This window comes from Fusarium proliferatum (genome assembly GCF_900067095.1).
Source record: "Fusarium proliferatum ET1 genome assembly, contig: FPRO_scaffold012, whole genome shotgun sequence".
NCBI classification, from domain to species: Eukaryota; Fungi; Ascomycota; class Sordariomycetes; order Hypocreales; family Nectriaceae; genus Fusarium; species Fusarium proliferatum.
In genome coordinates, this window is record NW_022194801.1 from 1143111 (window position 1) to 1169239 (window position 26129).

General features: G+C 48.5%; 12 protein-coding genes across 12 annotated transcripts; 7 read left to right on the plus strand and 5 right to left on the minus strand.

The window, feature by feature from the left end:
- Window positions 1-151: 151 nt before the first annotated feature.
- FPRO_13498 (uncharacterized protein) lies at window positions 152-1324 on the minus strand (the record flags this gene model as incomplete). The annotated part of the gene is made up of 1 exon (XM_031222957.1): window positions 152-1324. The coding sequence occupies one exon, from the start codon at window positions 1322-1324 to the stop codon at window positions 152-154; it is 1173 nt and encodes a 390-aa protein (XP_031088364.1).
- A 1090-nt stretch (window positions 1325-2414) lies between these two features.
- FPRO_13499 (uncharacterized protein) lies at window positions 2415-3500 on the plus strand (the record flags this gene model as incomplete). Its single annotated transcript, XM_031222958.1, has 1 exon — window positions 2415-3500. One exon carries the CDS (start codon window positions 2415-2417, stop codon window positions 3498-3500), a length of 1086 nt encoding a protein of 361 aa, XP_031088365.1.
- Window positions 3501-3844: 344 nt separating this feature from the next.
- FPRO_13500 (uncharacterized protein) lies at window positions 3845-4242 on the plus strand (the record flags this gene model as incomplete). Its single annotated transcript, XM_031222960.1, has 2 exons — window positions 3845-3902; window positions 3956-4242. The coding sequence occupies 2 exons, from the start codon at window positions 3845-3847 to the stop codon at window positions 4240-4242; spliced, it is 345 nt and encodes a 114-aa protein (XP_031088366.1).
- A 137-nt stretch (window positions 4243-4379) lies between these two features.
- FPRO_13501 (uncharacterized protein) lies at window positions 4380-5237 on the minus strand (the record flags this gene model as incomplete). The annotated part of the gene is made up of 2 exons (XM_031222961.1): window positions 4380-5128; window positions 5168-5237. The coding sequence occupies 2 exons, from the start codon at window positions 5235-5237 to the stop codon at window positions 4380-4382; spliced, it is 819 nt and encodes a 272-aa protein (XP_031088367.1).
- Window positions 5238-5854: 617 nt separating this feature from the next.
- Window positions 5855-7780, minus strand: FPRO_13502 (uncharacterized protein; the record flags this gene model as incomplete). Its single annotated transcript, XM_031222962.1, has 1 exon — window positions 5855-7780. The coding sequence occupies one exon, from the start codon at window positions 7778-7780 to the stop codon at window positions 5855-5857; it is 1926 nt and encodes a 641-aa protein (XP_031088368.1).
- A 2156-nt stretch (window positions 7781-9936) lies between these two features.
- FPRO_13503 (uncharacterized protein) lies at window positions 9937-12296 on the plus strand (the record flags this gene model as incomplete). The annotated part of the gene is made up of 9 exons (XM_031222963.1): window positions 9937-10071; window positions 10230-10612; window positions 10676-11313; window positions 11360-11517; window positions 11566-11660; window positions 11709-11842; window positions 11891-11950; window positions 12002-12094; window positions 12145-12296. 9 exons carry the CDS (start codon window positions 9937-9939, stop codon window positions 12294-12296), a joined length of 1848 nt encoding a protein of 615 aa, XP_031088369.1.
- Window positions 12297-12931: 635 nt separating this feature from the next.
- Window positions 12932-14571, minus strand: FPRO_13504 (uncharacterized protein; the record flags this gene model as incomplete). The annotated part of the gene is made up of 2 exons (XM_031222964.1): window positions 12932-14368; window positions 14422-14571. The coding sequence occupies 2 exons, from the start codon at window positions 14569-14571 to the stop codon at window positions 12932-12934; spliced, it is 1587 nt and encodes a 528-aa protein (XP_031088370.1).
- A 2451-nt stretch (window positions 14572-17022) lies between these two features.
- On the plus strand, window positions 17023-17858 carry FPRO_13505 (uncharacterized protein; the record flags this gene model as incomplete). The annotated part of the gene is made up of 2 exons (XM_031222965.1): window positions 17023-17151; window positions 17202-17858. The coding sequence occupies 2 exons, from the start codon at window positions 17023-17025 to the stop codon at window positions 17856-17858; spliced, it is 786 nt and encodes a 261-aa protein (XP_031088371.1).
- Window positions 17859-18372: 514 nt separating this feature from the next.
- On the plus strand, window positions 18373-19679 carry FPRO_13506 (putative starvation sensing protein rspA; the record flags this gene model as incomplete). The annotated part of the gene is made up of 4 exons (XM_031222966.1): window positions 18373-18548; window positions 18604-18713; window positions 18764-18875; window positions 18926-19679. 4 exons carry the CDS (start codon window positions 18373-18375, stop codon window positions 19677-19679), a joined length of 1152 nt encoding a protein of 383 aa, XP_031088372.1.
- A 348-nt stretch (window positions 19680-20027) lies between these two features.
- On the plus strand, window positions 20028-21140 carry FPRO_13507 (putative ketopantoate reductase family protein; the record flags this gene model as incomplete). The annotated part of the gene is made up of 4 exons (XM_031222967.1): window positions 20028-20071; window positions 20118-20266; window positions 20316-20515; window positions 20562-21140. 4 exons carry the CDS (start codon window positions 20028-20030, stop codon window positions 21138-21140), a joined length of 972 nt encoding a protein of 323 aa, XP_031088373.1.
- A 278-nt stretch (window positions 21141-21418) lies between these two features.
- Window positions 21419-22306, plus strand: FPRO_13508 (uncharacterized protein; the record flags this gene model as incomplete). The annotated part of the gene is made up of 1 exon (XM_031222968.1): window positions 21419-22306. The coding sequence occupies one exon, from the start codon at window positions 21419-21421 to the stop codon at window positions 22304-22306; it is 888 nt and encodes a 295-aa protein (XP_031088374.1).
- Window positions 22307-24195: 1889 nt separating this feature from the next.
- FPRO_13509 (uncharacterized protein) lies at window positions 24196-25578 on the minus strand (the record flags this gene model as incomplete). The annotated part of the gene is made up of 1 exon (XM_031222969.1): window positions 24196-25578. One exon carries the CDS (start codon window positions 25576-25578, stop codon window positions 24196-24198), a length of 1383 nt encoding a protein of 460 aa, XP_031088375.1.
- Window positions 25579-26129: the final 551 nt, after the last annotated feature.

The following is a 26129-nucleotide window of genomic DNA, read 5'->3' on the forward strand; positions in this document are numbered from 1 at the left end:
CATAGACTTTCCTGGCAGGACTTGCAGGTCAAGCTGGACTTTTAGAACTTTCATAATTTTCAATTGACATTGTACAATGATTCCTTTCAGGTCTTTGCTTGACAATCAAGCCTTGTTTTCGCTGACGTTCAATATCCAAGACCATTGTGCATTAACCGAAGACAAACTCCCAATAATTCTCAGCAATCTTCCCAACGCCTTCTTCCAAGCTCCATCCCTTAGCTCGACAAATCACACGGTACATCTCCTCAAGTTCACTATCCATCCTATCACCAGCCGTATGAAGATCACTTTCAACCAATATCCGATTATTCGGCACTATCCTTATCGCATCTTCCGCCTTCTTCCTCTCTTCATCGGATCGCAAGTTATTGGTCTTTGAGAATGAGAAGAAGATTTCGGCTGGGATGGATGGTTTGAGATATTGCTTGACGGCGTCGGATTTACCACTAAATGAGTGAAGACAGATTCGTGGAGGATATGGCTTTGGGGTGTCCTCTGCCGCTTGTGAAGTTGTGCCATTTTTCTTTTCTTTGTCTCTCGAGCGACGACCCCGAAGTTCATGACCCTTCCAGCACTCTGACAACGCATCGTAAAGAATCCCATGGACTTGTACGCCATGAACACTGACAGGTCTTCCAAGCTCCCCTGCAAGTTTGAGATGCGCCATGAATACGGCCTTCTGATGAATAATGTTGATGCGATGTTGACTAAGTGGTCTTCTCTGACGACCTCCTGGTGTCCGATCAGGATCAGGCTCTGGCTTGGGATCCGTCCACTGCATAGGCAACCTAAAGGGCTTATCAAGGCCAATCTCTCCGACCATGGCGTATGGGTCTTCAATCAATCGTGCTCTAGTCTCGGCGATAAAAATAGACAGTGCTATAGGTACTGGGAGATCGCGCCAGAAAGCTGGATCAGTTGGAGCTGGTGAGAGCACTGCCTTGTAGTGTTGCTCTTTGGCAGCCTCGACATCTTCGGACGGCACGTATGTAGGAGTCTCTAAAGAGTCGTCAAATAGTTCATGACAGAACCACGGGTGTCTTCCATAGCCTGCAACAACGGTCGTTTTGTCCTCAGCAAAGCACTCTGGACCTTTTACTCCGTGTGTCTTGGCAACCGAGGCGATAAGAGGCTGGTCTTGAGTTCGCGTTGCCATAATTGCTACGGCCCGAGATTTCATGGTTGGTAATTCCGATATCGAGTTCACGCGTTCGCCAATGTGATTGTGGGCGTCGAAGACTCCGATGTGCCAAGGAAAAGGCTCTGCGTGGTCCGGCGACGGCTCTGGTGCCGCGCCCACTTGGTCGTCGTGCATACACATCGTGATGGCTGTTCTGTCAAACAAACTGGCACTAGATCATATCAATTTTCGTATCGAGTTGTGTATACCGGAAGTACCCAAAATGTACGATTTTATAGGGCATTATGGGATGAGTCACGCTGAACATGAGTCATCTTGCCAGTCAGCATATAGATGCGATGGTGGATCAAGCCTGTCATCAGCTTTGCACAGCCCCATGCATCCAATCCCGAAAGTCTGGGTTGATCTCATTGCATCTGAAGATAGAAAATACTCTATATAGAGAGCTGAAGTCATTTACTTTCATCTACGTAACAAAAGTTCGTTAGTTCTATATCATTTGCCTTTTAGACGTCGCATGTGACGTTTGGCAACGCTGTAGGCTCTGGAAAGGAGGTTCCAGATCGACGCAACCCTCACAGCGGGCTCAGTACCAGGTCGACATTGTGCTTGCAAGAATGACAAGATATAGATAGAAGAAGACTTACACACTTTTACTTCGTATAAGAAACAGTTATTGAGTGAAAAGCGCCCTGACCCTCTACCCAGAGTCGCAGAGCAGGATCTTTGGTGCTTACGTCACATGATCTCGCGACGTCAGCCTACTCCGTCAAGATCATGATTACCTACGGACTTCGCATTCACTTCCCGGTCCTATGGACTTGGCAAAGCATTCTTCAGCCCTTAAGTGGACGAGACTCTATGAACCGCAATATTGAGGTCTCACATCCGATTGCAAGTTCGCATTCGGGTCGCTTAATCTTTTCCGGTTGTCTTCGTGTGCGAGTCCTTGAGCTCATTCTTGCTTCTACCGATTCGCACAGGCCTCTCGCACGGCATTCCTTCTTAACGTTTGAAGTGACCATGACCGACTCTGTATCGATGTGTGCTCCCTAGGCTCGCTTTCGCTTATGTCTTAATCGTCATCATGTGCAGGATGAGTGCCAACTTTATAGACCCATGATATTGAGTATATAAGGTATATCAGGTCCTGGTAATTAGAACTATCTATTCAATCCTCACCTCATCAGCAGAACTCAAACTTACAATCCCAACTGCCATATCTCATATCCTTAAACTCTGCGTCACCAGAATCGCTACCATCGCAATCATGAAAACTTGGAACAAAGTTATTCTCACCGTGGGGTTGTTCTCGCCCCTCATATACGCCAAGGCATCTTGGCCCATGCCAACGAGAGGCAGCTTTAATATTGAAGACTTCAACTTTGACTCCGGGGAGAAAATCGACTCCCTTAACATCAGCTATCAGACCATCGGCGAGCTCAAAGTCAATCCAGACGGATCCAACAACGCAGTCGTTCTCCTCCATGGCACTACCGGATCCAGTGCTCAATTCCTCGTCGAAGAGTTCGCTGGTGCTTTGTTCAACGCGGGCCAGCCTCTTGACGCCAACGAATACTTCATCGTCATGCGCGATGCCATCGGCCATGGAAACTCAAGCAAGCCTAGCAACACTGGCCTTCGTGCTTCATTCCCGAAGTATCAGTATCCCGATATGATCCGTGCGGACCATCTTCTCATGACTGAGCACTTCAAACTCAACCGGACCCGTTTGACGCTTGGTGTCTCCATGGGCGGCATGCACACTTGGATGATGGGCGAGGAATATCCCGGCTTTTCGGATGCCTTGATGCCTATTTCTTCCTCTCCAGTCGAGATAGCTGGCCATAACCGCCTGTTTCGAAAGTTCATCACTGAGCTTATCACCATTGATCCAGCCTGGAAAGGCGGGGACTATGAGAAGCAACCAGCTGCTGGTCTTGGTGGTGCACTCATGATTCAGCTTGTGCTTCTTTCTTCGCCTTCATACTGGCAGCGAGCATTCCCGACTCGTGAAGCCGTCGATAAGTACGTCGACGAGCATATCATCCCTCGCCTTGAAGATTTTGATGCCAATGATCAACTCTATGCTTGGAACGCATCTCAAACCTACAATCCCAAAGCAAGCCTCAAGAACATCATGGTTCCCCTGACTGCTGTCAATACTGCCGATGACTTGCTGAACCCAATTGAACTCGGACTCTTGGAGGATGGTGTCGCGAACGACATGACACCTGGATATGGCCGTGCAGTCACCATTCCTGCAAGCAATGAGACCACTGGACACGATAGCTACATCATGGCTGATATTTGGAAGGATGAACTCGAGAAGCTTCTCGCTCGGTCGAGTCTGTAGGAAACCAGATATGATGAACGTTGATTGGGTCACGGGACAAAGCAAGGGAAGACCTGACGACGCAAGAGATGGAGAGTTTGAGTCGTTCTCGCATGTGATTGAATCAAATGGATCTCTGAATCACTGAATACATTAGCTCCATAATATCGATGCGTCAGTGATTCGGGGTTTTGACGTCACGACGATGCGATCGATGAATGTGCTGAGAATGAGATCATGACATCATGAAAGGACCTTGATAGCATCACTACCATAAATACAATTTCTCTTCCCAACTTTCCATCTCATCTCATCTTTGCTATCAATAAAAGCTATATTCAAACGCTGAGGTACCCAATTACATCATGTCTGATTCCAAAAAAGGCGGCGATCTGTTCGATATGGCCAAGGATGGCACATCCAGTCAGTCCCTTCCGTCAAATGAGATTCACTCACAGCCCTAACATGAATCCCAGTTCCTGGCGATGCTGGGAAGCAAGACACGATCAAATCCGTCCCCAACCCTCATCAGCGCGATGGTGAGGCCGCAGGCGGTCTTGGCTCTTCCGACTTGGCTGGTGCAGCAGACAACGCTGTACTTTCAGCTTCCGAAGGCCGCGAGTTTGGAGTCGGCGAGGGAATCAGTGCGACGGGCCACGATATTCCTCAGTCTGTTACCGGAAAGCCTGGTGGTCGAGGTGGAACCCAAGGCAAGGAGGAGATCAGAAGAGATACAGGCGCTTTCGCAAATAGGGAGAATTAATTGACGACATAATGGCATACAATAACTATTCTAAACTGTCTCTGCAATCAAGTGAGTTGTATGAATAGCTGCTATTTCTTCCTCCCGAAGCAGATGGGCGTAGTTGATTCAGCAGTAAAGTCCTAGCTTCCCATGATCTACTTGGTAGCAACGGCAACATGAGCCTGAAACATGATCTTATTCCTCCCATCCTCGAGCTTCTCATACTCTTCCGTCTCAACCAGCGTCTCCACGACTGCATCAACAGCTATATCCCAGTTCTCCTCATCCGACTCAAGCCATCCCACCTTCGAAGTCCCCCCAATAAAGCTCCATATCATCGTCGCAAAACGCCTAAGATCGCCGATGGTAACATGAACATCCTTTTGGAATAATTTCACTTTCTCCTCTTCAAAGCCTGCCTTGATTATGACATTATTCAAAAAGTCTCTGTCTTCCCATTTGTCCAGCCCTTCTCGCGGCAGAGGCGTACCAGCCGGTCGAGTCTTTTTCGCCGCTGCATGGATAGCGGGAAGAGTTGGCGTGCGAGCCCATGAGTTGAGAATGGCAGCACCACCAGGCTTCAAGGTGCGGTGCATCTCCTTGATAGCGTCGATGCCGTCATTTGGGAGAACAAATAACAACGCGTTGCCAATGCAGTGAGTGAACGTCTCATTGGGAAATTCAAGGTTCGACGCGTCCATCTTCAGACCCTCGGCAGGCCACTGGCTTTTAGCTATGTTCTGTCGGTATATTTTCAACACATCGTCGTTTATGTCGGTTCCTTTGATGGTAATATCGCCTTGCTTCGAACTCATGATAGCTTGGGTACCGGCTCCGAGGCCACATCCAACATCGTGAAAGTTGACTTTGGGATCATCGAAAGATCCCACACAGGATAAAGAAGCAGCAGCGAGTTGTTCCATACTATCACCGACGATCTCACCATAGAGCTCTGGTGTAGGCTTCAATGCCTGCTTGGGCGAGAAGGCTCGACCGGACTCTGGGGCATTCATGATGTGGCTGACGGCAGTAGTTAGGACTTCTGGACTGAAATGTTGGCTCTTTTCAAGATATTTGTGGACATTGGAGATGGGCAGTAATGGGTCTGATATACAGCTACGTCAAATGTTTCCGCGATGTATCCGCTTACGATATCGCAGAAGTACATAAGTTTCCGGTATCAGGGTGTCTGAGTAAGCAATCCTATCGCTTCAGTTAATGACACCTCTTACCTGATCCTGACTAGTACACTCACGTATCTATTCGCCTTATCTGTGAATTCTGGCTGCAGGTTATACTCATTCTCAATAAGAATACCAACTTAAAAGCCTGTGAGTATAGTCCAACTGTTTGAGAGAAATCTTCGTTTAGGGCCTGATACAGTCAGCCTCAGCCGAAAGAATTTTCTCTTGACTGAGCTGAGAAAGCTAGTTCCAATCTGATTTAAGTGTGTATCCACTCGAGTCGTTACACAGTTGCCGATAGGTTGTCAAGCAATAGCTACGTGATCGCACCCAGACGTATTTGATTCCCTGGGGCATAATATACCTTGCAGTATAGGATTTAAAATTATGTAGATATTGTTAGAATAAGAACTAGCCTCAAGGTCACTACTCCCTTTAAACATTTATTATATAATTGGGACAATTAGCCCTAAGTCTTCATCCATCAAAGCGCTGGTATCATTGCTTAAGGAATACACCAGGGTTATCAAAACCGCACGATAGATAAGGACGTCATCCAGTGGGTGATTGATTACATCAGGTAGCTTCCATGCGTAACTCTTGTACTCTTGACCACCGTCAGCGTCATCATCGGTGCTATTAACGATATCCTCCATTGAAGATTCTTCTGTTTGCCACATATCCCTTATCTTCTTAAGACCTTCAGATGTGTCACGTCTGATAGCCCCAGGAGACTTTACTGAGGATTCACACCCAACTGTATAGAGACAATTCAAGATGCCGGGTTCTTCAATTGCCTCCAAGAAACAGCCAAGTTTATTTGCTAGGATACAACGACTGGGCAGCTTTGTTGCGTCCTTGGCGGGAGACACGACCTCGGAAATGCGCTGCTGGTGAACAGCGTCGATGACTTGTCGGATCCCATCCCCAATGACACTCAATGTGAGCTTTCTGCACGGGACTTGGGACTGAATTTGGCTTAACCATGAATCGATAATTTCCACTTCCTTCGAAAGTAACTCCTGAACCTCTCTAGACTCCTCATTGTATTCGCGATCTATAGTAGAGCTCTTGTTGAGGTACACTGAGGAATGCTGGCAGGCTTTCTCTCCCAGTGAAAGCTCTTTCATATTGGGATTTATTGTTGACTTGACCCAGGAATTAGCAGCTTTGGTCATATCAAGCATGCTGTTGGCATGATTCGCTGATAGGTTAGGGAAAATGTCGCAAGAAGCCAGGGATTTTAAGCCCCAAAACCGGCTTTGGAGTAAAAGAGTATCAAGGCGTTCGCGGAGTTTGGCCTTCTTATACGGAAACAAAATCGGAAGGAAAGCCGGATTTGGGATATATGCCATCAGTAAGTAGAGAGGACCTTTCGTGAAAAAGTCAGGATGGAAGCCCTCCAAATAATCAGACAAGTTGAGGCATGCTGATTTTGGCTCGTCATTGTGATGGGGGCAGGTCCGTTGTACACTTTTCATGAAAAGTCTACTGATCTTTTCACCATAAAAATCACTAAAAGTAAGTAGGTTGCCCATCTCAATCAGTCTGCCGTCTAGATGATCCATGTGGTTGAATTTGGGGATATTCATTTGACCGTGGGTTTCAAGTAATCGTCTGTGTATCTCGCTGTGCTCGCAAGAATACTTGGAGCCCATCTTCCCATATTTCTCGAAAAATCCAATAGCGCCCAACAATGGATGTTGCCGAAATATAAGATTGAAGGAAGTATCGCGAACCCTTGGTAAGCCAGATTCTCGATCGATGGTTAGGCGACCAAGTCCCCGCGAGAGAACCATAGCCAGAGTTGTGACAAATCTGATTGAGCCATATGCTGGGACAGCCGAGAACTCCGAAGGGATAAAGTCCGCTCCGGTAAGCTTCACATGTTTCCAAGCCTTCGTATAATCTAGGGAAAGGTGTGTTAAAAAAGCAAGCCATGTTGCCGGAAAGTAATCTTCTTGTCCTTTCCTAAGTCCACCTGGCTTTTCATGACTACTGATAAAGTCCTCGGTTGGTCCTTTCAAAAGCTTAAAATCAAGGGACTCAGCCGTGAAAATTGGAGTGGAAGAGGTAGTCCGAAATCGCATCTCAGCCAAGTCGAACTTGCGATAATTGCGCTGCGACCATGGACCGATGGCATAAGCGCCAGATTTAGTACGGCCAGGACCGGCAGTTAAAAAGGCTTGAAAGGCTGTTAAAGCCGCAAAAGCAATGGCAATAATGCCTATGATAGCCGTGAATGTAAATGTGAGAGGATCCCAGTTATATTCACTGTTCTGCTGCTGGATTTCGGTGAGGATACTTGCGACAGTCTGCAACAAGCATTCTGTAGTATTAAGCAAGCACTCGGAATTCGTTTTAGACGCCATGGTAACAGCAAATAGTGCAGTGAGAGACAAGAAATCACGGAGAAGGAATTGTTGTAGAAATCAAAGGTGCCCATGAGACTACTTAGATAATAGCGTAACTACACAGTCGCAGCGGAAGCCTCAATTTTGTATCCTGCATTAGGCAGCTATGCATCATTGCATGTTAGTTGGGCTCATTATTATACGACGACTTGCGTTGTTGGGCGGTAATGCGATATTTGCAGGTGCCGTGGCTGCAGCTGTTAACAAGGGTGTATTCATTGGTTTGGCGATGCCTAACTCTGAAGCTTGCATGAGAGCTCATGTGTTTTGTTTATTTTCAAGGCTGGTATTTGCTCAAGAGGATGTAAGCGGGAATAATTGCGAGGCTATGACGTAGTGGGGTTCTGCCAAGCGTGCGTGACAGATCAAGCAACAATGAAAGGGCGGGCGTAAAAGTGGCAGTATTCCCGGTGACGTCGTTTCTTTGACGATGCCCTCAATTATTTCTCTAATAAGTTACTGCAAAAGCATTGGGTGTTAGTCACATAGAAGAGTGCGGCTGGAGGGTGCAGCCACTTTATACCCATAAGCTTAATTTAAGGTTGCGGTGCAAAGGGTCTGATACAGCTCGGCTGCCTGATTTTTTGACATGAGACAATGCAAGATCGAGTATCACAGTAGTATTTGTGGTATTACTATCCTGGCGAAGATCGCGAATGTCTGAGGGTATCGTGTTGATAATCCGGGGGTCATGGACCAGCGACAATCCGGGGATGATGATCGTGGGTCAGAGATGGAGTGTTGATGGAGTGAGTCTTTGCCCAATTAGTGACCAAACACCAACACAGTCAGATGACAGACGTGATCAACGCCCGTTATCGAACACTAATGAATTGAAATGTGTTGATCAAGATCATCAGGCGTTGTTCATTCCATCTCCGCATTTCAACAAACAATAGGGCCAGTCTAAAACCCCGCCATCTCACCAACGCTCTCTCAGCCAGATCGGTCCCGAAGAACTCGTACAAGCCAAGACACAAACAAGGCCGATCGTTCCGTTTAGGCACCCTTATTCCACCGTCGCACCAACTCTCTCAAAATGGCAAAAACGAGCGTCGATGGTCTCATTCTCACAGAGCATTCTACCATTACAGTTTAGCGCATGTCTCGGTGATGTTACACTGCACATACGGTAGTCAAGAGCAAGTTTTTCCCAACGGCAGATTGATCAAAGTTTTGTAGCTACGAGCGTCTAGACTTGAGGGATATTTTCTCAACAAAGTCATTCTCAGACCATAAAACAATAAATCATTTAAAATGGCTGCAAATTGGGAGCGCTAGGACGGAGCTCTGTATTTTTTATTTGGATGCCTGGAGGACATCTCCACTTGGAAGGGGAAGAATATGGATGCCTTGGCAAGTGTCTCCACTACGTCATATGTGCCGCTTATCCGATGACGTTTAGGCAGCCGAATTAATCGGTACGTATCGTGTTTTCTGCCCGCAAAATCCCCAGACCCCAAATTTCAAGGTGCTCAGCGGCTTTTTGCTAGCACGTGGAGAGGTCGAGATGATTCGTTGGAGCGGAGAGAGCTTCTCCAATTTTCATGAGGGATCTCCATGGGGAAAAAGAGGAGGTGAGTTGAGATCGTTACCATTGATACTGCTCCCATGCGTGAGACTCTAATAAGACATTGACACTTGTTCTTCAATGCTGGTGTTCATTGTGATTGTGAGATACTGTGAAGGATGGAATCATCCGTTGGAATGGAAAGTTACCCCGTCAACTCCCGTGTCTAACATCGGAGCATTCAGTGCAACCCCAGACAAGAGAGTAAAGAGAGAGCCCCTGGTTCATTCCGAGACAATAACCTTAACGTTTCCACAATTCCCAAGCCCATCTCCAAATTCTGGTGGTCAGATATATCCAAAGGTTGCATGTGGTGGATACGCTTAAACGCCCGCCCACCCATCCTCCTCATCCTTGGACTGGCTCACAAGATGGGGATGAACCGGGGATGAGCGATGATCCTATCCAAACTCATCCGCCCCAGGTCTCACCCGCATTCTCAATTGCCAAGTTATTTAACCTACCCTTGGCCTCTGTCCTTTTTCTTGGCTCTTCAGTCCTTCACACTTTCTTCCATCTTTAGCATCCAAGACTCACTTTCACAATGGATAACAAGGAATTGGGCCCTGATGTCCCTGAGGCATCTCACAATGAGAAGAATGGCCTTGGCCATGTACCGCCCAGTGCTACAGGCCGTCGTGGTTCGACTGCCGTGAACATCGTGGAGAACCCACTCAAGGTACGCTTGGCGATCTCTTGGCTCATCGCCGAGCCTTCTTAGCCAAATCGCCAAGAAGCTCGGCGATGATGACCCCCAACTCAATTGATCTGAAACTCACCCATCACTTCAATTGGTGTATACAATTTATCTTCAATTACTAACATTGAAATTTGCAGCGCGTCACACCTGAACAAGCAGCCCACGATGCGCGTGTTTTCGCCGAAACCCACGGCATGTCCGAACACGCAGAGCTCTTCTCCCGCGCCGCCCTCGTCGCCCGCGACCAAGAGCAATTCAACATGGTCAAGGAGCTCAAGGAAGATGAGCGTCAAGCCCTTGAATACGAGCGCGATCATAAGTGGCACGGACCCAAGATGCTCTGGTACTCTATCTCACTGTGCGCCATTGGTGCTGCGACTCAGGGTTGGGATCAGACTGGTTCCAACGGTGCCAACTTGTCCTTTCCCCAGGAATTCGGGCTCGATGAGGAGAATAGTGTTCGTGATCAATGGATTGTTGGACTGGTCAACTCGATTATCTTCTTGACGGCTGGTTTGATGTAGGTTCACTGACTACAATTCCCTACGCTTCAGTTGGGTTGGAGCAATGCTAACGAGTGCAGTGGCGCTTTCATCGTTGATCCGCTGAACCATTACTTCGGTCGTCGCGGTGAAATCTTCATCACGGCATGCTGTCTCACCGCAACCCCCATCGCCTCCGGCTTCACCCACTCCTGGCAAGAGCTTTTCGCTGTGCGCTTCGTAATGGGCATCGGCATCGGCGCCAAAAACGCCACCGTCCCTATCTACTCCGCCGAGATGGCACCCGCCCGCGTCCGCGGCGCCCTCGTCATGTTCTGGCAGCTCTGGGTCGTCGTCGGCATCTTTCTCGGCTTCTGCGCCAACGTCATCGTCAAGGACACCGGTAGAATCTCCTGGCGCCTGCAGCTCGGCTCTGCCTTTATCCCCTCGTTCCTCCTCGGTATTGGTATCTTTTTCTGCCCCGAGTCGCCGCGTTGGTTGATGAAGCATGGGAAGCATGCTAAGGGGTTCAGATCGATGCAGAGGCTGAGAGCCCATGATATCATTGCTGCTAGGGACTTTTACTACTCGTGGATTATTTATGAGGAGGAATTGACTGTTGCGAGGGGTGCGGGTTATTTCCAGCGTTTATGGGATTGCTTTGCTGTGCCTCGCATCAGGCGCGCGAACTATGGTGCTTCTACTGTCATGATTGCGCAGCAGATGTGCGGTATCAACAGTAAGTCATTCTCTCTCTGTGATGTTTCAATAGCTAACGATCTCAGTCATTTCGTTCTACAGCTCCACCATCTTCCGAAACGCTGGCTACACAGCTGTCCAGGCCTTGTACGCCTCTCTTGGATACGGTGCTATTCAGGTCATCGCCACTATTCCCACCTTGTTCCTCATCGACACCAAGGGACGACGAACTCTTTGTCTTATCGTAAGTCATCGAAACTGAATTTCATGTATATCTTCTAACATGATTTAGACCTTCCCTTTCATGTGTGTGTTCTTGTTGGCCGCTGGTCTATCTCTCCTCAATCACAGCGGCAGCCGTGGCGCTCAGATTGGTCCCGTGGTTCTGTAAGTTTCTTACCCCATTCATCAAATGTTCACCTGCTAATATTGTAGCTTCGTGTACCTCTTCACCATCGCCTACTCCCTCGGAGAAGGCCCTGTTGCTTTCCAATACTCTGCAGAAGTATTCCCCACCATCCAGCGTGAGCAGGGTATGGCCTGGGCTGTCTGCATCAACAACACCTTTGGTAAATCTCCAGAACCTCGTCAATTGTATTTCACTAACACATCCATAGCTGGTGTCCTCGGTCTTACATTCCCCCGAATGACTAATGCCATGACTCCCACTGGAGCTTGTACGTTTTCATTACCTTTGATCACATTCGGCATTGACTAACATATCATAGTCGGCTTCTACGCTGGACTCAACTTGATTGCCTGGGGCATGATTTTTTGCTTCGTCCGCGAGACCAAGCAACTCACCCTCGAAGAACTTGACCGTAAGTCACCAAAGCCCAATATCGTCAAGCAGTTACTAATGATCTATCAGAGGTCTTTTCTGTCCCTACCAAGCAGTTCATCTCTTACGAGACAAGGGTTTGGCTTCCATACTTCTTCAAGCGACACATCCTCCGCAAGAAGAATATTGTCAAGCCCCCGCCTATTATTGAGCGTGCTGAACTGACCTTCAACTCCGATTAAATGTCTCTATAAGCACATTATGCCGTAACGTTGGGCCTAGGTAGTGAGGTGCCGGTGCTGAAATGATTTACTACGATTGACATGGGTCGATTGTGAGAAGGTTTCATGATTAGTAGTTTACGAGGTTCATGGAGTATATAGTCAAATGGTATACCCTTAGTACATCTATCATATTCGATGCGCTTTTGTTCTTTTTGGTGTTTGTTCGCCTTGTTGCAAGTTCAACTATCGGTGAATCCTTTCATACCGAGATAGACTTAGTACTCAACCGTGACCCTATTGCTGCTCGCGGCCAGCCTCCAGGAATGTATCTAAGGCCAAAGTAACTTGAAACTAGCAAATGAAGTGGCGTACATTGCACCCGAGGACCTCAGCAGCTCCCAAAAGGTGAGGGTTTTGTAAGCGAGACGTCGACTTTGGCCTAGTCCCGGTTGCATCTACACTGAGCGAAGAGTCGGAGGCTCGAAAGTACACGAAGTTTAAATCACACACGATGTACTACCTGTGAACATCGAAAGCAAGCTTATGTGGCCAGAATATTCTTATGTATCCATCGAGAGAAAAAAAAAGTCATTAAACACATAAATTAACACGCTATAGTAACTCCTATTTAATTGAATACCTTGCGTCGACACTCAGTAGACATAGACAAACTCATCGTTCTTGGAATCAGTGAGATCCATGAAGGCATTCTGTCCCAAACCATCCTCATCATTATCCTGAGCATTCGCCACATAGTGATGCTCCATACTCAAATCCCTAATCTTGGCAGGCTTTCCGTTATTGACCCTCTTCCTCTCTTGCATCTTGTTCAAGAACATAAGATTGACCAATTGCAAAAGGATAACACCAATCAAAGCACCAGTAATACCCATAGTCTTGGTAAGACCAGGCTTATAGTACGGCGCATCCTTGGAGCTGAAGAGCAAAGGTCCAATGATGTTGCCAGCTGAAACACCAATGTTGTACAGTGACATGATGACCGATTTCTTAGTGGTACCAGCAATGTTGGAGATCATCCAGGATACGATGAGAGGGTTACCACCGAAGAGGAAGGCGAGCATGTAGTATGCCGCGAGGAGAGGAGCGACGTGATCGCGGTTGAGTTGGTGAAGCATGACTGCGCCTGCGAGGACGGGAAGCATGACGGCGATGAGGAAGATGGACTTGACGCGGTATCGGTGTGCGAGGTATGAGGCGGGGAAGATAACGAGGAGTTGTACGGCGCCGAAAGGAATGTTGAGAAGTGATGTAACGCCCTTATCGAAGCCAAAGCCACCAACGATGATAGGACCAAAGGTGTTGGTTACAGCGGCAGTGACATTGAGACACAAAGCCATGCTGATGAAGAGCCAAGTCTTTGGTTCAATGAGGGCCTCGAAAGCCTGCTTCCAGATAAAGTTGCGACTTCCAGTACCAGTCTGATTGGCACGCAGACGCTCGATGGTTTGAAGCTTCTCGTGCTCGGTCAAGAAGCGCGCAGACGGAATGTCGTTGTCAAGGACCAAGTATACAACTGGCGCTGTGATAACGGTGATGAGGCCAGCGAAGAGGAAGAGAATACGCCACGATGCAAGCGAGCCGTTGATCTGGCCCAGACCAAAGGAAAGCGCAGCAGCAAACATATTCGCTAGGCCATTCGTTCCATACCAACAAGCCACACGCATCGGCTGCTCAGCGCGTCTATACCACTGCGACGTAATGACCGAGAACAGAGGCAAGCACGCAGCCTCAAACAAACCCAGCAAGAAACGCGTCGCAAGAAGGCCCTGGTAGGTAGTACAAGCGGCCATGCACGTCTGCGCAGCACCCCAGCCGAACACAAGACTGGCCATAAAAATGCGATGAGGAATCTTGACCATCAGCCACGAGGAAAATGGCAGCCAGACCAGCTGTGCGATGGGCGCCATGGAGGAGACCATTGAGTATTCGTTTCCACTGAGGTTGGTGTCTTCGCGCATGCCCCATACTGCACCGTAGCCGAGGACGGATTTATCGAGGATCTGGAGGAAGTAGACCCAGACAAGGATGGAGAGGACGTGTTTGTCGGTCTTTCGGCGGAGGCGTTTATTCTAGATGAGAGTTAGACGGTTGAAGGGTGAGTTGAGGGAGAGAGGTAACGCACGTCTTCTTCGGTGACTTCAATGTGCTGAGCACCGATCATCTGAGCGACAGCGTCACCATTCTGAGGATGAAGATCTGGCTTCGCGATCTGGGACTCCACGTCTTCGGCGTGTTGTTGAGAGGGAGCATCGTCGCCCTTGAAAGTAGACATTATGCTGAACTCCGCTGATACAAATGAGGGAGTGATGAATGGATGGGGGAATGCAAATCTCAAAGTGAGAAGAAACAATGGCCTTCTTATCCTTTAGCTATTTCACGGGAAGACCGTTAGTGTCAATGACATAGAGTTTAGAGGCTTGTTCCCCCCCACGCGAGTAGAAGCGAGTCTGGGGAAGAGCGAGAATCTGGGGGATTTGTGGACAGCAGCGGGGTTTGTGACGAGCGGTGCAATTCCACATGGTCGATCGTTACTCCCCAAGGGCAGGCAATGGCGAGTCATGGTCGAAACCTTGATTGTTCGTGTGGTTTGTATTGCCGAGGCCAAGCTCAGCTTAGCGGAATGGTTGAGGTCAACGTCATTATTGGCACGTGGGGGTTGACGATGCGGAGAAGATATGGGGAATGTGGCCGGAAGTGTACCGCGGTGTGGTTGACTGTCAACCTGAGGGAATGTGACTGTGCATGGCAAGGAGAATTTCTGTGGGGGAAGATCTGGGCTGTTTGCATCTGATCTGTTTCGGCAATTGGACAGATCCCGAAATTGTTGAGAACTGCATCTTTCATTGCAGTGTTGGCGATAGGTTCCGACAGACAGAGGCAGTGTTGAATTCCCGCCCTGTCAAGCGCTGTGGCTTGAGCGGACTTAGTGCCCCTTCGCTGAAAACGCCCTGAAAACGCCCTAAAAGCCGTTCACAACACCGCTACGGAGTACAGCCAAGCTCCTGACGAAGTTCCTGGCAATTGACCTCACCCATCGGCAATTGACGTGGGGGTCTCGTTCAAAAGCCGCTCCTCGTCTTCAGCTGCTAAAGCCGTCTTCCCTTGTGATATTCTTCTCATACGATCTAGACCGCTGTGTTATCTCAGATCTCTCTTTGCTGTTCACTGCGACCATTCGGATCTGAGCCTGAGAGCTTTGACCCGCTTTTAGCCTGGTTGACTGTCGACCCGGCATGGTGCATGTCTCAGATTTCACATGTACAGTAAAGCCTCATGATTCCAGCTTTAACCATGGGAGATGCGCATAATTGCGGCTTATCAGAGGGGTTTCTCTTCAGTGCAGCGTTAGGTGGCCTTACCAGTGTCTACCCCCTGCAGAAGCTGATGGTTGCGAGATGGATTAAAAGCATGTGAAAGCTGTAACGGGTATGTTGCATTGGGGGCACGCATTGTCTGATTGAGAGATTTGATCGTTGATCTTGGAAGAAATCGAACCATCTGGAGCCTCTAGATACAGCTGAAGATGTTTGACGTGCGTGCGCGAGTTGTTGGGTGCGGTACACAGTCTACCCGAGGAACTGTCGCAATCCAAGACTGCCATAATGCACGAAAATTCTCTTTTTGCTCCATACACTCACACTACCCTCGTTGCTACTGTAAACTATTATCTGTTCCAAGAGAAAACCGATAGCAGCTGTATGTGAGCTTAACGATTGTGCAGGGTAGGGAAATGCGAAGTCAGAATTCTCGCTGTCACTTTCTTGGGTACGGGTAAGTACAGGTTGTTGAAGTTAAGCATGGCTTGTAAAGAGAATACAGTGCCAATGAAGACAACAATGTCATGGTGAGGGGTAAGCTTTATGGATACCGGTCGATTGAAACATAATAATCGTTTCCCTCATAAGTAATATTTGATCCTATGGTTTAAGCATTTAGCGATTGTCAACTCCAGCAGATGCGTTGAGACAATCCCAGTAGCCAGCCTTAGAGTAATATGTCACAGTTCAAACCTACATAATGAGGATTGAATATTTCTCTCAACTTTCTAGAGACCTGGTTTAGTATCAAAGCGTTGTACGCCTTTGACAGCATTGAGTGAGCTGCCCGCTGGAGCCAAGTACAGGTTAGGGATCAAAGAGATCAGCAAGAACAAGGAAATCATGATTGGATAGCCAGTCACCTTCGTTCTGCCCCATGCAGCTCCTCGTTCACATACCGCCTAGATCGCATGGCTTAGCAGGAATGTAGAATCTCAATCGGCTTACCCCCACGCTCTAACGCGAGCACCTCAGCGGCTCCGACTAAAATCTCAGCTAACCTCAAAATGACGACGGACCGACGGCATTGAACCGTACCTGCGCCCGTCTCAGTAAACCCCCACGTTTCTGATCAAGGCTCACTGTCTCCCCCGTGTTTATTGCCCGACATGCAAATCTGCCCAGAATGCCATGGAAAGAGGATTACCCCAGACTCTTCCCCGCAGATGATCATCGTTTAGACACGGATGGAAAGCCGACAGCAGAGTCGGCCCGACGTGGGGGTCACACGAGATGACAAGTTATTGACTTCATAGTTCTATGGGGTTAGACGCAACACTGGTTCGGCGTCTAAATCTGGGGTGTAGCTTGTGGACAGTCATTTGATCAGGAACAATCAATTGAAGTTCTAGGCTACTTACCACATCACAGACTTTACAAAGTGTATTGAATCACTTGCAATCATGATGAGCATCTTGGAATCTCTGTTTTCATTGAAGGGCCGTAAGGCCGTTGTTACTGGCGGGACGAGAGGCATCGGCCAGGCTATGGCCCTATCACTTGCAGAAGCAGGCGCAGATATCATCTTGGTTCAGGTAAGTCTCTTGTGTTGCTGTGACCTGCCAATCTAACTGAAACCATCAAGAGAGACGAAAGAAACACCGAGACAAAGGCCTTGATCGAGAAACTTGGCCGACAAGCTTTCGTATACACCGCAGACCTCAGCAATCAAGAACAAGTCGAGAATCTCAGCAAACGCATCCTCGCCGATGGTCACGACGTCAGCATCTTAATCACCTGCGCCGGCATCCAACGACGACACCCAGCACATCAATTCCCCATGAGCGACTGGGACGAAGTCCTCCAAGTCAACCTCCGCACAGTCTGGACCTTATGCCGCGACCTAGGCTCATACATGCTAACCCGCAAACCCGACGCAAGCGGCCATCGCGGCAGCATCATCAACGTCGCGTCACTCGTCAGCTTCCAAGGCGGCCTCACAGTACCCGCGTACGCAGCAGCAAAGGGCGGGATCGCACAGCTTACGAAGGCGTTGAGTAACGAGTGGGCGAGCCAGGGTGTTAATGTGAATGCTGTTGCGCCGGGATATGTTGCTACAGATATGAATGAGGCGCTGATTAATGATGAGAAGAGGGCTGAGAGTATTTTGTCGAGGATTCCTGCGGGGAGATGGGGATGTCCTGAGGATTTCAAGGGAGTTACGGTATTTTTGGCGGGGAGCGGAAGTTTGTATGTTTCTGGGGAGTTGGTTACTGTTGATGGTGGATGGATGGGGCGATAGCTTACAGAAGCAGAAATTTACTATATACTCTATGCCCATCAAGGAGTTAGTCAATCACTATATATCTACCGACATGTTCATACAGGTCTCTGTCCCATTCATCTTTGCGTAATGACACCAAGGCTCTGAGAAAAACATCCCCGGTTCATCGGCGTACTTTCATGCTTGAAGAGTCGGGGGCACTTTCTGTCACTGACTCGGGGTCAAGCAAGGTTTCTGGGTGTAATGGAGCTCATGCCAACGTGACCACCCAGCAATGGTGGAAAAACACGGTTTTCTCCGACGCACAGCATACAAAGGAACCCTGCATCGTGCGGCTCGTTACCCCAGATTTACGTAGTGCTTTAGTTCGTGGGGGTCACAGAACCTGTTTTACGCGTGGGGGTTCCCGGGTCAAATCTGACGATGTCGTGTTAGCCGAGAGGTTGTCGGCGGGGAAGCCGAGTCATGACGTTTAAAAGGATGGGAAAATTCGTGTCTGGCCAAGTCTCAGTCGCAAACAAGTATAGCAACGATGGCCAAGATCACTTCTGTCAAGTACTACCGTGTTAAGCCGCGATGGCTAATGGTCAAGGTCGTTGATGAGAATGGACAGTATGGATGGGGTGAGGCTACGTTAGAGGGCCATGACCTTGCTGTTGAGGGGTGTTTGGATGAGATGATCCCACGGATCATTGGACAAGAAGCAAAGTAAGCATTGTTGTCCTGGAGCGGCAAAAAGAACTGTATCTAACTGACGTGGTAGCGATATCGAAAACATCTGGCAAACCTTCTGGCGTCATGGGTTCTACCGCGGCGGACCAGTCTTCATGTCTGCCATCTCAGGCATTGACATCGCATTGTGGGATTTGAAAGGTGGCTATAGACACCACGCTATTGGGCAACCTCGAAGCTTACAGGGACAGGTCGCAACTTGAAGGTACCCATCTACGAGCTTCTCGGCGGCAAAGTGAGGAACAAAGTCCAGGTTTACTGCTGGATCGGCGGCGATAGACCATCAGATATAGAAGCAGCCGCGTAAGAAGCAATAACAGCTCCAGTCCCGATTCTAAGCTAACAAGACGTAGAAAGAAGCGCCTTGAGCAGGGCCTCACATGCGTCAAAATGAACGCTACCGAAGACCTGGGATGGATTGACTCCCCATCCGCCCTAGACAGCACCGTCGAACGTCTCAAACAGGTCAAGGCATTAGGTCTTGACGCAGGGCTTGACTTCCACGGAAGATGTCATAAAGCAATGGCGAAGCAGCTCGCTCGAGCTCTTGAACCTCATAGGCCTCTGTTCATCGAGGAGCCTATTCTGGTTGAACATCCTGAAGCTATCAAGAAGCTATCTGACCAGACTGTTATCCCAATTGCTTTCGGTGAGCGTTTATATACACGATGGGATATTAAGCGCTTTCTAGAAGATTCAAGTGTCGATATTCTACAACCTGACATCGCTCACGCAGGCGGTATTTCTGAGACGAAGCGTATAGCCACTATGGCTGAAGCTTATGATGTCGCGATTGCGCCTCATTGTCCGTTGGGACCTGTTGCATTCGCTGCTTCTGTTCAGGTGGCGCTGTCATCACCAAACTTTGCTATTTTGGAGATGAGCTTGGGGATGCATTATAATACCGAGGCTGGAGACATTGATCTACTGACGTATCTCAAGAATCCGAGTGTGTTTGATCTAGAAGGTGGTCATGTCAAGGCTCCGACGGGTTACGGCTTGGGGATTGAGATTGACGAAGAGATGGTGATCAGGATTGCCAAAGAGACAGAGCCATGGCAGTGTAAGACATTCCATGGTCCAGATGGCAGTATTAGAGAGTGGTAAAACAATAGAGTATACAGCAGTTTAATGCATCATTATGGTCCAAAGGTCTTGTGATCACTCCTTTCGGTTGCAACATGCCATCGCTATCCAAGTTCTCATGTCGTTCTCGCTCTACTCTGGCATCCCATCAAGGCAGAAGTCTGGGGTAAACAATCTCCGGGGAAATGCTCGGCAATTCAGGTCTGGGTGATGAACCCCCACGCTCTTGGCGATGGAGGCCCCGGAAATCCTGCGTGAGGGGTCAAACTTAAAACGGAAAAGCATTCGCGAACTTGATGACATTTCCTTGTATTTACATCTCTGGACCTGCTTTCTTGTATTACCCCGCGTTTAGGACGTACTGTGAAGATGAGTGACAAGCCGTTGGAAGTATTGGTCTATGGCCTTGGAGCGTATGTTCACTTTGACTGTGATCAGATCATGACTGACATTTCCGAGGATCGGTTCATTTTATGCCTTCATTTTGAGCCGTAGCGAACATGTTCACCTGACTGTCGTCGCCCGATCGAACTTCGAAGCCGTTTCTGCGAATGGCATCTCGATTGATAGCCAGAACCATGGAAAGCACCACGTGAAACCTCACAAGGGTATGCATCACATCAGAACGTCATGAAGTCATTCTGATCCTGGCCATAGTCTTTCGAACCGTCGCCGAAGCAGGTCAAAAATTTGACTTCATCATCTGCACAAACAAAGCCGTCGACCAACTCAGCACTGCTGGTGACATTGCCCCCGGCGTTGGTGACAACACTTCGATTGTCATCATCCAGAACGGCGTAGGCAACGAGGATGCGTTCCGTGAAAAGTTCCCGAGTGCAACCATCATCTCATGCGTGGTATGTGCATTCCTTTGACCTGTCATCTCGTTACTAATGACTGCAGACATGGGTTGGTGCAAGGCAGCCAGAGCCTGGTTTCATAAATCATACGACATCCGAGGATATGCAAGTTGGGTTGTACCCGAACAAAGCGGGCGACGCATCACGGGATACCCAGCACCTTGCTCAGTTCGAATCGCTTCTGTCGATTGGCAAGACCATCTTCCAAATCGTTCCCAACATCCAAGTGCAACGATGGGAGAAGGTAGTTTGGAACGCGGCGTGGAATTCACTAACGGCTCTTACACTGATGGACACGCATGCATGGCTCAGTTCTTCAGACCTGTCGACTCCCATGACGAGAAAGCTTATGAAGGAGGTTATCGACGTTGCTAATGCGCTTGGTGTTCCTTTGGAGTATGGGCTGATTGACCGGCTTCTGGACAAGATTTTGGCGATGCCGCCTATTGGAAGCAGTATGAGGACAGATTACGAGAATGGTAAACCGATGGAGGTTGAGGCCATTTTGGGGTATCCTGTCAGGAAGGGGAGAGAGCTTGGTATTGATGTTGCGACTATTGAGACGTTGTATACCATCCTGTTGGCTATCAACAAGCGGCTCATAAGCGTGCAGAGCAAATGAGGGTAGTGTTTTACTAGAGCATCAAGATAGTCCATATTATGACGAATGCTTCTCCCAATCTTGAAACTTTGTAGAGATAGTCCCCGTATAACACTGATGCAGCTTCCCCTCACATGCCTTAGTATCACCATATCACAACATCCTCAGCTCGCTGGCAAACCACGGCAATGCTTAAATCCGCATTGCAACCCCATTTCCCCTCAGATCGTGGGATGTTGTTTTAGTGCCGATTGATGACTCGAGGGAATTCCCCTTTGGGCTGTGCTCGCACCGTATCCATGTCGTCGGGCTCCATCTGGGAACCCCCACGCTCTTCTCCTCTCGGGCTTGACCCCGAACCGACAAGTTCGCGGGGTCGCGTGGTCCTTTCTGGTGGCGGAATGGCTGATGACCTCCATTTAATGGAATTATCCGCCGAGGTAGTCCTTTTGGTGACTTTCTTCTCTATTTCCCGTGCTTTCGTTACCACTTTGTTTGTCGTCAAAATGTCAGACTGCAGTGCTCGTCGATCGTCAAAAATGCCCCATCCAAATGATCTCCATCGCTCCACTCAATCAGCCTCAGCACCACCTGGAGATGCAGCGCAATTACCGCAGGGCCAATGTCGTTATATCCTCACAATACCAGAGCTTAAAGGCCATCGCTGCGGATGCATGGGCTTCCACCACAATACATCCCTCCCAGGCGCGACATGTTACTGTGGCCATTTCTCATGCTTCCATTCATCAACATCCCTAAAAACAAGCGAGGACATTACAGCGCTCAAGAAACGAGTACGAGAACTTGAAGCACAACTGCAGCAAAAGGGGAGCTACCAACTGGAAAATCTCGTCGGTCGCATTAGTGATTTGGAGGAGACGGTGGAGGGAAACCAAGAAGAGGCGGCAAACCAGCTAAAGGCTTCGTATCAAAACAGCTCGGCTGCTTGGCAAGTGATAGAAGCTTTGCAAGAGCGGATCAAAAGTTTGGAGAATTACTGTCAGTTGTATTGTGAGCAGATGATTGCGACTAGGAAAGAAGTCAAGGAACTGTATAATCGACAACTGGAGATGATGGATGGCGAGGAGAGTTTGGAAGAGAGGATAAAGACATTGGAAGATCCGGGGAACTTACTACCGTTGTTCCAGACGGGGCAGATCGGCTCTGTGACTATGGATACGAGGTAGACATTGACTATGAGGCAACGAGGTAGATAGCAGAGGTCTGTAGGTAGTCAGAGGGTAGGCGATAATAATACTAATTTTTACCATTATGCTAAGTCCTAAGATATGCCGAGGCGAACTTTCTCTCACTAACACGGGAGTCTGTTTATAGTCACTCTTGAACCAACTAAAATCGCCGGCTCGTTGGTCTCGCTTGGGTATCCCCGGAGAACAACAATTATTGGGTTGCTCCTGACTTCTGATCACATCGATTCAGATTCAGTCATTCTGTAATTACTTCTATAAGCTACTTAGTCCCTCCGAATCCCAGAGATACTAAGGTACTCCAAGAAATCATGTTCTTAACCAAGAACATTTATCATCTGCTGGGGCAGCTCCAATTCGAGCTTGTAACAATCCTGATTCTAACCAAGAATCTTTTTGCCATATTTACCTACCCCCCATTTGTCTGCAAAGGCGCAGTTGTCCAATGGTACAGCGCATTCTCCTGATGCTGAGTTGAGGGACTGAGTGGCGGAGTTAGACCTAAGTCATTAGCTGGTAAGTGTTGGAGATACGTATGTACCCCAGAATGACTGACATCTTGTTATGAGGTATGCTTTGGGTCTGAGAGGGAAGGAGCTTGATTTTGAGTTGTAGTGGCTAAATGGTCTTTAGTTTGTGGCTGAAGAAGTTCACATCGCGCGCAGCAACAAACAGCACACAAGGGCTGCTCTTATACTTGACAGCGAAGCCACGTCATGCAGGCGGCCGCTAAATATGCACTAAACTCGCATATAAATGTAACTCATCTTGTATCTAGTAATCAGTGTTCACGTGAGAAAGCATGCATGGATTAGTTCCTCTACACATGTGCACAAGGTCGTATTGACATACCATTGGGGAATGCAGTAACCTGAATTGGCAAGACTGAGGCCCTTCAAGTGTTACATAGAATGGCCAGTACCGGTGGGAGTGAATTTCGGTGTGCCAGACAAGATGGATGGGGATAGGTTTGATAGGACCACGTCTCCAGCGTAGGTTGCATCTCGCACTTCTGTTCCAGTCTAGCATTCCCTCAGCAATTTCTATCCTACATTATTGGCTACCTAAATCAGATCGAGCTACACAAAATTCGGGTCAGATGGCCAACTCATCAACCGATAATTGGCTGCGCAACATCAGCGCGTTGATGAGGCTCTCAAGGCTCAATTGTTGCAGAGTTTCTTTCCCTCCCCGCTTTCTTGGGGCGACTCGAGTTTGTTTCTCTTGTAAGCTTTTGACAATCCTTGAGTCAGTCAAGCAACCACAACAGGACTCTCGAGCCACCCTTGACGTTACATTGATACAGCAAATCTCATAGTAAAACTCCCAAGGACCCATAGCTCAATTATATACTAAGTTTCTTCAAGCCATTCTCAATGCCAATGAGGGCTACGACTCACTACTGATCGTCAACGTACATTGCAACGCATATCCGGATCAGTTCAGATCGTAATCTTGTTCCAGAGAGGTGGCAGCAAGCAGCAATGTGACAATTGCGGCACACATAAAGATGTAGCCAATTACCAGGGGGGGCGGTCAATGGGTGATCAACGGTATTCCATCCCTCAAACACCATACGAAAGCCGAACATGCCCTCTCGCGAGCCAGGCATCACCTTGGAACCACAATCACGAACGCCTCGGATGGTTCCCGTGCTAAAAAGGGACATCCGAGATTCATAGAACTTGAGAAGGATATGACTATTGGCGACATAATCAAAGTGCGGGAGGCCTTGCGACCGGGAGAAAACGACGGAATCGGATGACGATTGTTATCTACTAGACCGATGACATAACACAAGACCATTCTCATGAACCCAGGCTTCCTATACAAACTCCTTCTCCAACGCCACTAGTATACAATAGAGATCAGAGAATGATAGCCTGAGGATTCAAGTTCGCAAACATCTGATTCCACGTCATATCCTCCTCCGGCGCTCGCTTCCAAATATCCTCCAAAACCGCAATGACAGAATGGACTGAAGCAAACCGTATCTCGTCATAAATAAATCCCGCAAGACCTCGCACAAGACGCTGTTGCTTGGGACATTGTGAATGTGCTCCTGCTATGCAGATGGGCAGTACAGCACAGTTAAGGATTTTGGACGGTTTTTGAATGCTGAAGATGCAGTCGAGGCATGATTGTGTATGTTGTTGGACGAGAGCATGGTTTGCGGGTAGACCACACACAGCTCGGTATAGATAGATCAGTGCGGCGTGCTGGAAAATCCTAACAAGGCTGAATGCTTGTGCTGATTCGGTGTCGCATTCCGTTGACGGTGTATCAACCGGTGATGAACGAGGCGACGTCAAATCCTCAATCGCCAATGAAGCATACGTCGGTCTCAGAGCTGCTTCAAAGATTCGTATCCTCTCGATTGAGAACTCTTCAATCATACGTGTCGTGGCATCAAGATATAGCGCCATACTCGAAATTTGCTGAAAGACGGTCGATAGCGAGCAATAACCCTGTGTATCTCGTCCCCACCAGACAGGTCCTCTGTCAACAACCTCCCAAATAGCCGGTGGAAACGAAGGCGGTTTGCCCGTGAGCATAGCGCTTGTTAGATCTGTCGTCGCAAATTCCGATAGCATCATGTGGAGTGGATCTTGGCCTGTGCCAAGCACAGCGGTCATGCCGCCGAGTTGATTGATGATGGCCAAGACTCCATCTCTGTGACTTGACGTTGATGCAGATGATTGCGCACATTCGAGAAACCCATCATGAAAGTAGAGCAACAGCACCGCAAATAGCAATGTCTGCAGAGGCCCGTCTTCTTTCGAACAGCATCCATCTACCTCTTCTCTCAGCGCAGCCAAACACTCCATCCTCTTAACGTTCAAGATACTACGACTATTCCGTCCATCCTGCAACCACCGATGTGAATCAGCAAGAACACACGTCGCAAGCAACACAACGCGATGCTGCAGCGCAACAAAAGTCGGCGGCGCGCAAGGCTTCGAGGCAGTCGTCAACAAAGGCCAGAACCTCCCGTGAAAGTAATCCAACGAGCGTTTCTCATACACTGCTAGTGATGCAGCGAGTTGTTCATCGCGGGTAGTGACCTGGTAAATCGCCGGTACAGTGACAGCAGGTCGTGTACTCCAGCGAATGAGGCGTTCGTTATAATCGCATGCAGCGCCTACTTTGGCGCAGCGCGAACAAGTTGGTTTTGCGAGATCGCATTTGATTCTGCGTTTCTTGCAGGGCCAGCATGAGCCCTCTACTACACGAACGCGAGTCTTTGGCATTGCCGATGATTGTGTCTGTGACTTGATGGTTACAGGTCAAAGTTGGGGATTTACTGGTCGTTGGTATTAGCATTGTTGAGATATGCCAGGGCCTGGAACAAGTCACAGGCCCAGCGATCTGGAGGCAGATAAGGGAGAGATTGCGCGGGGAACAAGGTGAATGTCCGGCCAAGCCTCCGCAATTCAAGCCCCGCTTCAGAATGGGCAATCTAATTGCTTGTTTGAGACTAGGCTCTGATACCGTTGCGAGTCATGGTTGGTTGACTGAGCGGGGTTTCGCGTTTAATTGACTGAAGGATTGGTTCGGCTTTAGAGCGGACGAGTCATGATAAGGCCTAGGGTAATTGAGATCAATATCAATTCAGACGAATGGATGTTGGTAACAGTTCAAGGGATTGCAGAATGGTGAAAGATATGGAATAACCTACGTCAAAAATTTGATAGCTACTTCTATCCTTTTGCCGTAATTACGTTGACTATGGCTCTTCCCCTTTGGAACTTAAGATATGAATAGCGAAAAACATGGCGATTGAGTCAGTGACATCACCCAT